Consider the following 10,731-nt stretch of genomic DNA (forward strand, 5'->3'; position numbering starts at 1 on the left):
ATTTGTCTTCTCTATCCATCCAATTACCACTTGTGAATCTCTGTCAATGAACAAACTGTTTATATTTAATTCCGTAGCCCTTTTCAACCCCCTCTATCAAGGTCAGAATTTCTGCTCTGTGTGAGTCCTCAAATCCAATTGGTCCTGAATAAAGAGCTACTACCGATCTTTCCTCCGATCTGAAGACACAACAAATCGTTCCAATCTCTGATGACCCCGGGTTTTCTGTACTGCTCCCGTCAAAATTGAGCTTGATAAAGCCTTCCGTCGGGGATGCCATGAAGGCTGGATGATAGTTATGAACAATGGTCTCTAGGGGAACGTCATCAAATATGTTCACTTTTTTGCCCACTGGGCCACCCTCATAATAATCGCCTCTATAAGTCTCACTGCTTCTTTCTTTTTCAACAAAGATTCTTTGGTTCCTTTTCTCTCATATTGTCCAACAAACCGCTTCCCTAGTGCACCTCCATAGGATTCTTCCCCTCTTTATCCAAATCCAGCTACCAATAGAATAGACAAAGAGGCTTTGATTGCTTGAAGGGGGAGTCCACCTACAACCAAATAAAGAAAGAAATCACTCCTAAATAGAAGAAACAAAGGGGTATGATATTAGTAAGTGAAAGTAGGACTCACCATTGGCTTTACAAAGGGTACACCAGTGCAGGGATAAGTACCAAAAAGGGCTCCAACCCTAGGTTAGACCAGTCTAAATGGGCCTGAACTCCAGTTGGATTGTCCTAGCTTTTTTCAGAATCAAAGCAATGAATGTAGAATTTAAACTTGGATTTGTTACCCCTTTATTAAAAAACTTATCAAACACCTTTTGGATGTCCTTCAAAATGTCCCAGCAGTCATGGTAGAAGGCCATAGTAAATTCATCTGGGCCTGGTGCTTTAGGCCTATCCATTGAAAAAACCGCTTCCTTTATTTCTTCCAAATCAAACCTTCTATCTAGCCAATTCTTTTGCTCTCCCACCACTCTTGGCCACTCCAACCCTTCTACACAAAGCCTTCCAACTAGAGGTTTTCTAAAGAGCGACTTGAAATGATTAACAAGGGCTCTAGCAATTTCATTCTGTTGATCAAACAATCTCACCTTGAAGCTCTAATTTAGAGATGTGATTTTTCTTCTTCTGTCATTAGCTAAAACTTGGAAGAATTTTGTATTTTTATCCCCCCTTCCTTTATCGAAGTTTTCCTAGATTTCTGTCTCCAACTTATCTATTCTTTGATTAAGATATCCTCCAATTCCTTTCTTAGTCTCCCTCTCTCTTGCTTCTCTCTTTCTCCAAAGATTCCATCATTCTCTTTATTGTCCAGTAGCTCAATATTATTGATTACCTCTTGGATTCAAGAAGGAAATGAAGAACGGGAGCGAAACAAAATGAGTGTTGGAAGGGTTAGGGTCCATCATATGGATGGCCGAACCATGCTCAATGGCAAGGCGGAATTTCAAAAATTTCCTAATCCTACTACGAATTGAATTCCCTATGTTTTGAAAAACCGCATTTTTCAGGATTGGTCTTGCATTGAACTGGACCAGATTTGAAACCAAACAAAGAGGGAGATTTATACCTGATAAGGATGCCACAAATGCAGATCCCAAGGTGGAAGTTCACACCCAAATCAGTCCTAAAACCAGTCTCCAATGAAGATGGCACAGTGTATAAGTGAAGCTGATTCAGTAACAGTTTTCAGCAAAGCTGCAACCCAACTGCTTGTATTGAACTGGGGAAGGTAAGCCTGAAATTCCTTTGAATTTTTCTTGCAAAAATCAGAGGAAAACTGACCTCTAAGCCTAGGTTGTGATAGGGTTTCTTGGAAGACAAAAGAGAAGAAGAGAGAACAAGAGAGTGGTCTTCTAGTTTGGTTCACCCTCTTCTTCTTTTATCTCCTTATGGAGCACTCTTCTAATCAAATTAAGAGATTATCCAAATCTAATTTGGATCTGGACTCTATAAGAGATAAGCCTTATCCTCTTAAGAGGATGGGTGCTCCATACCCATTTCCAAACCCATATTTGACCCTAAGTTGTTATGTGACAAATTACTTAATCTTATTAATTATGGGCCCATTTCTTTCAGAGGCTCATGACCCAAGGTGTTGTATGGCCAACTTAGGCCTGATTTGTATGGCATGGGATCCCACAATGACCTCACATAAGTCCACATGGGTTCAAGCTAGCCTCTATGAAAAGACTTAGCCGAATTTACTACTAAACGCAGTGAACCTTTGAGCACATCACTATAGGCTCAGCATTTACACCTAAATGATCATTGAATTCAGCCATCCTATGAAGATTTAAGGATAGTGGACTTAAGTAAGATAAAGCCCATCAGGTAATCAGCCATGTAATGGTCTCTTATGCTTAACCTCTCGGCCCATAATTATCAAACACTACCCGACAGGGAAGGACCTCTCCCCTGGCTGCAAGGTACAATGTCACACTCTCTGCTCAGATGGATTCTGGGAATTAAAACCTTTTGCAAACATTTTTCATAAAACATAATATATATCATATAAATATATTTTACGAAGCTAAATTTCAAACATAGTTGAAATCCACTAACGCTAGTTTAGGTTTACATCAGAGAGTGTAAGCCCTATCATTCACTTTGTCCGACAAAGGGGCCGATCCTATCACTATAATCATCCACTCAGATGAATTCTCAGACTGCCCCAATATACCCAGGTTTTGACTCTTGACTGATCTCACCAATTGGCATTACCAAAGACAACCCAATACAACACCTAGTGTAGTACCATAATCAAGCCTAGGGGTTATGTGTAACTTTTTAGTTTTGCAGATCAATCTCCAAAGTCCAGGGCATAATTGGAAAATGGTTCGTATTCAATTATTCATGCAAACACAAAGTACATGTGCTTCGGGTCTAACCCTAGCAACTGAGACAAGCTATCCCAACTTCTTTGGTAGGACATCAGTGTCAGCCTTGGCAATTTAACAACTCCCACTTGCACTTAGGTCCAATCGGGTACAAGCCTCAGTCCCATACTGTTGACGTTTCTCAAAAACTTTTTGTGTCAGTGGCTTAGTCAATGGGTCTGCAACATTCTTTGATGATGCTACCTTCTGAATCTTGATGTCCCCTTTATTAACAATCCCCCATAGATCTAGTGTTGTCACACAACAATGGAATGGATGATATGGTAGGATTCCAATATCCAGGACAAATTTCTTCATTCATACCACTTTTTAGGCAGCCTCACGACAATGGGATTGGCCTTGGTCGTGGACTATTTCTCTTACTACACAGGGTCCCAAAGTATCTAGATATAGACTTTATCATCTGGGTCAGGTTGGAAGTCGGCATCATTATTACCGACCATCTGTAGTGAACTACCATCAAAGATAAGACAATAGTCTTTAGTCCTTTGTAGGTAATTTAATATGTTTTTCACAACAGTCTAATGTTCTTGTCCTAGGTATGATTGGTATCTACTTACAACACTAACGACCTGTGTAATGTCTAGTTGAGTACACAACATAGCATACATGATGCTCCCTACAACTGAGGCATAGGGAACCTCTCTCATGTCCTCAATCTCCTCAGGAGTCTTTGGTGACATTCCTTTGGAGAGAGTGACTCCATGCCTAAAAGGAACGAATCCCTTCCTGGAGTTCTGCATATTGTATCTGTTGGCGATCTTGTCAATGTAAGTAGACTGGGATAATCCAATTATCTTCTTCGATTTATCTCTATAGAGTCGAAGTCCCAAGATATAAGAGACTTCTCTAAGATCTTTTATGGTGAATTGTTGCGAAAGCCATACCTTCACTGTAGTCAACATTCCTACATCATTCCCAATGAGTAGAATGTTGTCTACATACAAAATCATAAATGTAATCTTATCTCCCACTGTCTTTCTATAAACACAGGGTTCATTTGTTTAAAATGAAATTGTTTGACTGTTGAGTCAAATCGGATGTTCTAGCTGGCTAGACGAGAAGGTCTCCTCATAATCAACTCCTTTCTGAGTGTACCCTTTCGCTACAAACCGAGCTTTATAGGTCTCAACTTTTCCATCGTGGCCCTTCTTCCTCTTGTAGATCCATTTGCAGCCGGTTGCTTTCACCTCAAGGGGTGGGTCTACAAGAGTCCATACTTCGTTGGATTTCATTGAGTCCATCTTGACTTTCATGGTATCTATCCACTTCAACGAGTCTATGTCCAACATAACTTTCGTATAAGTCACGGGATCTTCCTCACTGCTCGTAGCTTCCATCAAGTAATTTTATTGATCATAGCCGTAACGTACTGGAGGTCTAGAAACCCAGGTAGATCTTCTAAGCTGGATATTATTATCTGAAATATGTGGGCTATCTCTCACTACTACTAAGTTCTCTTCATCAAGAACAAGTTCCTGATGATGATTGTTCAGGATGTAGTCTTCCTCCAAGTAGGCATTTCGACTAACAAACACTTTTTGTTCTCGTGAGTCATAGAAGAGATACCTTAGAGAGTTCTTGGGGTAGCATACGAATAGGCAACAACTAGTTTTGGGTTCAATTTTTTCCGCAATTGTCTTTTTGACGTTTGTTGGACAATCCCATGTTTTCAATTGTCTTACACTTGGTTTTTTGTCGATTCATAACCGACTTGGTTGGAACTCGGCTCAATACGTAAATTGCAGTCTCCAGTGCATGCCCCAAAAAGGATATGGGTAATTGTAGTCTCCTTGAACTTTTCAAAGGATTCAAACTTATGTCTCATTGGATACATGTAACCATACCGAAAATAATCACTGGTAAAAGTTAAGAAATAACAGTGTTGGCTCCGTGTATTAACATTCATGGGATCACATACATCAGTATGTATAAGGTCAAGTGTGCTTATAGTTCTTTCAGGCTTGCCTGTAAGTGGCTTTATTGCCATATTGCCTTGGAGACAAGGCTCACAAGTTGGTAGATCTTTCACAGTGAGAAAATCTGGACCACCCTTTACGAATCTTGTGATATGTTCTATATTAATATGATCAGGTCGGTAATGCCACAGACACGTGGGATTAATTGTATCACGTGTTCTTTTTTTGGGGATGTGTTTCGATATAGTTTTGGTCACATTTGTTTCTAGAGAAGGATGGAGAACATAAATACCATTCTTAAGTTCTCCGTGAGTAAGGAATTTGTTATTCAATTTAATTGTAATCTTATTACTAATCAAAATAGAATAACCATCCTTATACAACTTAAAAACTGAAATCAGATTTCTTCTAAGTAAAGGTACATAAAGGCAATCTTTAATGCAACAATTCCTCTAAAAATTAAATATACTGTTTCTCGCCTCCACTTAGTCACTCTCATGAACCTTCCTTTCTCTGCCATCTTCACAGTTCCAAACCCTTGATGAACTTGGTTCTTGGACGGAAAGTGGTGACTAGCAAGCAGAGACAACCCAAGCAGAATTCCTCATCCTTTTTTTCCCAAGAGGTTGCGATTTATTTAAGTAGTTTCAATGGCTCTTTGGTACGGAGACCCCTTATCCCCCTTTTCATTTGTTTGTGTTGCTGAAGCTTTGACTAAGATGGATGAAATAGCTGTGCTTGGGGGTGACTTGAGGTGCTTTAGAGTGGGTAATGATGTTGAGGATATTGCTTTTGTGAAGTTTCCAAGGAGACTCTAGAAGCTTTTGGATGCATTTTATGGTAGTTTATGGCTGTTTTCGGATTGAAGGTAAAGCTACAAATTGTGATTGGGCAAGGGTAGAATATGGAGGAGGTCTTTGTAGAAATTCTAGGCTGTGGTGTGGGCCATTTGCCTGCTATTTACCTGGGGCTTCCTCTTCGTGCTAGATGTATAAACTTCAGCAGCATGTCAGATCCAATGATTTGAAAGTATTCACAGGAAATTGGCCTTGTGGAAAGCAAGGTATTTATGAAAAGGGAGTGGTTCTCATTAAAATGGCTCTTGTAGCTCTACCGACCTACTTTATTTCTCTATTCTCATATCCCTCTTGGTGTGATCAGATAGTAGGAGAGGAAAATGCTGGATTTTCTCTGGTGGGGTTGGAAATAGGTTTTCAAGTTCCCTCTAGTGGAATGGGAGGTCTACAGACCCAAGAAGACTGGAGGTTTGGGTTAGTGTGTATTAGAAATTTAATAAAGTTTAATAAAGCACTGCCTAGGAAGTGATGTTGGAGATTTAATGAGGAGTTTGTCAGATCATTGAAAAGAGTGATCAAAGCCAAATTTGGGGTGAGATCGATGGGGTGGAAAGTTGGGGTAACATTACTTCTTATGGTTCCTCGATTTGGAAAGGCATTGAGGTGTTTCTTGACTCTTACCAAGGTGTAAGTTACCAGGTTGGAGATGGGAGCAGAGCCAAATTCTAGATGGATACTTTGTGTGGGCAGCAGATTTTGACGTAAAGATACATATCTTTATTTATGATTGCACAGAATAGCCCTAGTCAAGGTTGCTACTCCATTTCGAGTGGCAAGGTCATTTGGATTCCAGCTTGAAGAATTAATGTGAATAATTGGAGGTGGGGACAATCTGATTTCAGACATTGGTGATTGGACAAAATCAAGTTATTTGTACGGACATCAGCATTGGATAAATGCCTGACCCATGACAAGTTACTTTCCAGTGGCTTTCCTTTGGCCCAAGAATGGTGTGTTTTATGTTCTGCAGAGTTGGGGTCTTCTAATCATCTATTTCTGCATTGTCCTCTCTCATTTCAAGCATAGGGACATTGTTGGATAATTTTGGATGGCTGGGTGCTTTCTTATGTGAATTTTCTTGCATGGCTGGCAGTTGGGAGGCTTGAGCAAAACAGACAGGGTGGTGTGGGGCCTTCTTCCCTTGACTGTTTTTTGTTTCTTCTAGGGGGAGGGCAGTGTTTTAAAAGTGCAAGACACAAAAGAGGCGCAGGGGCCAATTTGCGCCCAAGGTGAGTGCCTTCTTGAAGCAAGGCGCAAAAATACAAAAAAAAATGCTAATAAATAAAAATTGTCAGAAAATTTGAAAAATGCCAAAAAAAATAAAAAAAATGCAAAAAATATTAAACATAATATTAATAAAAATATAAACTTAAAATTTAAAATAAATGTTTTAAAAAACCTATTATCTAAAATTAAAACACATAAACATAACATATAAAGCGTATTCAAATGAAAATTTAAAAATAAAATCAAACATATAAAACATTTTCAAGCGTGTAAAACCCACAATCTCTTTTTATCCTCAATTGCATTACTTAAGTAGTTAATGTGATGTAAAACATATCACATTCCTGATTCTACGAGCCGCCTTTGTGCCATATCCCTCGAGGCAAGCCCAAACAAGCACACGGATCAAGAAACTCTGGGACATATCAGAGGGAAACAATGCTGCTGGTTGTCAGTTCATAAGGATTTCAGGAGCATTGATTATAATGGAATTTTTAGTAGGATTTTTTGTTTTCATGTTAATGGTAACAGTTCTTGTATAGTCCCAGTGTGGTTTTGGTTGTATCTGGTCTGGTTGTTTTCCTTTATTTAGTGATGTAAAATTTCAAATTAAGGGTTATGATTTATGAATCAATTATTTGTAATTTGATATTGATAAAAGATTGAAAAGCAAACTTGTTTCATGGTCTGCAGAGTGGAGTTTTTATTATCTGAACATTAGATAATGGATATTTATGATCCTTGTTGTATAATCAATCATCTATTTTTTCAGAGTTTTTTATTGTTATTTTATTCTTCTATATTTAATTGAACAAATACAATAATCTTAAATCAATGATTTGATTGGGACAAGGCTTGGAGGATGATGGTGATTCCTGATTCAGTTGACCTCCCGCCTCTGGGGATTTTATCTCTGTTTACTTTTCACAACTATGCCTACTAACGATTGCCAAGTTTTCCAGCTTGCCCATTGCACAAACAAGGCCTAGGAGTTTATCACCCGGTGTTGAAGTAGAGGAGCAAAATAAACGACCAGCCATTGTATGCGATTTTTTTGCTAGAGGCTGGTGCATCAAGGGAAGTGCATGTAGGTTTCTCCATATGAAAGATGGTGTCGGAAATACCAGCGAGGGGGCCAAGGTAGACCCGCAAACATCAAATTGGAAAAGTGAACTCCAGGTGGATGCAGGTATTTTAGGATCTTTTGTTAGTATGCTTGTCTACATTGGTTTAGCTCTGTCTCAGGTCTCTAATAAGCAACTTCTGCTGTAGCAGCTTTGGGACAAAGCTTTGGTAAATCAAGATTGTCCACTTTTGCTGATCCATCAGCTTCATCAGTTGGAAGTAATCCTCTGAAATCAACCTTCCCTTCAGAAACAGTTCTACATTGGAAGCATGGAGAAGGCCAAGGGCATCAATTTCATGATGAGCATAGGTTGTCTTCACTTCCTAGAGGGGATTTATCATCAGGACTTACACACAATGAGAGTGGGTCAACATCAGTAGTTAGACGTGACCTCCAACGGTTTCCTTTAGTTAGAGATGATCCCAAGTTCGTTCCATCTTTTCAGGACAAAGGCAGAGGGAATTTAAGACAGAATTACTTACTGGATGACCATAACAGGCATACCTCAATTCTCATTCAAGGTGATGTTCCTAAATTTGGTACTTCTGGTAGGAGTTGGGCCCCTAATCATTGTGAGACTCAGCAGACATCCTCTGTCCTAGAAGAATTTAACCAGAAATCACTTAGTGGCCTCAGAGATGGTAAAACATCGGTTACTGAAGAGCTTGCAAGGGGATCTCCCTTAGCCAGGAGTAGCTTAGTTCCCGAGTATAGATATTTCTCGAGTGGAAGCATTTACAGAAGCAGTAGTTATCCCTTTACTTATGACAGAAATATGGAGGAAACAGCCGGTCTAAAACAACAGAGTCAGTATATGCTGCATGATCATACTTGATCAATTTTCCGTTCTTTGTATTCAAATTCTGATATCCCTTCACCTTTGTCTACAGGTATCTCACTGTCATCCCATACCTTTTCTTGGTCGGGAGCCTCATCGTCTCATGTTTCTTCAACATTTGGCATTGACCCTCTTGCTGGACAGAAGCATTTGGACAGTGATAAAGGATATCATCCTTCTAGATCTGCTTCCTTACCTCGAAGCTCTTCTTCACCATTCAACTCGAAATTGGAAGCAGAAAATCCTCTCCATAGTGCTCCCATGGATCCACCTATTTCAGGATATAAATCACAGTTTAGTTCAAACGATTGGGAGCCATCCGTTCCTTTTCGACCTTCTTTTCACTTTTCTCAAACAAGTATATCGTCCCCTGGAAGCCAATATGATCCCCTCCTTGATAGCATTGAACCACCTAGTGGAGCAAATAGGTCCTTTCAGGCAGCTTATTTTGGTCGAGGCAGTGCTACCCAGAGTTCGGAAAATCAGCTCACCAATGGAGATCCCAGTTTGATTAGGACCAATATTCCAGAATATAATACTCATGGTGTATTGGAAAAGGATTCATACAATTATGGAACAGGTTTACACATAGCCGCAAAAGAAAATGTAGGAGCTGTTGCTGACGAGCATAATAGAAGTACCATGCCCAAAGAAGAGAAGCCCTTTGGCTCTGGTCATTCTGTAGATGTTGCAAATCTTGATAAAATGTCTCATGATGGTGGTTTTACACATCAATCAGATGGAAGTAAACTTAAAAAGGAACTCCGAACAGATGGGGAACAGAAAAATGAAGTGGATCTCCATCGTAATTCCAAACACCAAGTAGATGAGGCTAGACCACCACACAAGGAGTCAAAAGCACTTAAGCTTTTCCGTACTGATCTTGTGGATTTTGTGAAGGAATTGGTAAAGCCATCCTGGCGAGGAGGTCATCTGAGCAAGGATGCACACAAAACTATTGTTAAGAAAGCCGTTGATAAGGTCCTTAGCACATTACAGCCACATCAAATTCCAAACACCACAGAATCAATTAACCAATATCTGTCATCATCCCGTCCTAAAATCACAAAGCTTGTTGAGGTGAGCATCTAGATTGGAGATGATGTTGGAGAATGCTTTCACCCTGTGTATATTCAACCTGTGTTCTGCATTGACATTCTCTCTTTTGTTTGCAGGCTTATGTGGAAAAGTATGGAAAAACTTGAGCTTCCAGTGGCTGAAGGATTAGTCTTGTACAGTTACTACATTTAACACTAACTTGATGTCATTTAAAATTTCTTTGAGGCTGTTTTTAGCCATCAATATTTCATATCTAAAACTGACATTATGTTGTGGATTTGCTTGTGAAGTTTATTGCTCCTCAAAAAATTGTTAAATTCTCACATTACACTTCAGGTAAAATTGTAGGATTTTTCATGTTTGTTTATTGTTGAAACATTGACTTATGAGGCACAGAAAAATGCCACCTTTTTAAATGTTCATGAGATAAAATTTTATTGTTAAGGCAGTGGAGACTTGAAGATGTTTTATTTTAGGCTTATGTGCAAGTACTGGTACTTTTGGATGTTCAACCATTATAGACCAGAATTGTGAGGGTAGGCCTTCGTGCAAGGGTTGGGTTGCTCCATTGCGACCTGGGTGACCGTGGTTCAAATCATGGAAACAGTATCTCTGTATATGTTCAGGAATAAGGCTGTATACATCTATCCCTCCTAAACCCCATATTTGGCAGGTCCTCGTGCACTCGGCTGCCCTTTCCTTATGGTTCAGATTGGAAGGAGTACAAAAACAAATATGTACAGTGCAAAACCTTGTATTTTGAACTATTTTGTGTATTTGCACTGTACATATTTGCA

At 39.4% G+C, this 10,731-nt stretch overlaps 1 protein-coding gene across 2 annotated transcripts in view; it reads left to right on the plus strand.

Annotated features, from left to right (window-relative positions):
• Window positions 1–10,409, plus strand: part of LOC148877705 (protein FRIGIDA-ESSENTIAL 1-like) — a 50,856-nt gene extending 40,447 nt beyond the window's left edge. Inside the window, exons 4-7 of one of the 2 annotated variants that reach the window (XM_088942554.1) lie at window positions 7,874–8,100; window positions 8,184–8,843; window positions 8,928–9,955; window positions 10,051–10,409. In XM_088942554.1, coding sequence (XP_088798680.1) covers window positions 7,874–8,100; window positions 8,184–8,843; window positions 8,928–9,955; window positions 10,051–10,080 — 1,945 coding nt within the window. In that variant the 3' untranslated portion in view covers window positions 10,081–10,409. The remainder of the gene's footprint in view (window positions 1–7,873; window positions 8,101–8,183; window positions 8,844–8,927; window positions 9,956–10,050) is intronic. The other variant, XM_088942562.1, reaches the window with a different exon arrangement.
• The last annotated feature ends 322 nt before the right edge of the window (window positions 10,410–10,731 follow it).

Source organism: Nelumbo lutea, chromosome 1, assembly GCF_056320005.1.
Source record: "Nelumbo lutea isolate HS-2025 chromosome 1, American lotus-T2T, whole genome shotgun sequence".
In the NCBI taxonomy this organism is placed as follows: domain Eukaryota; kingdom Viridiplantae; phylum Streptophyta; class Magnoliopsida; order Proteales; family Nelumbonaceae; genus Nelumbo; species Nelumbo lutea.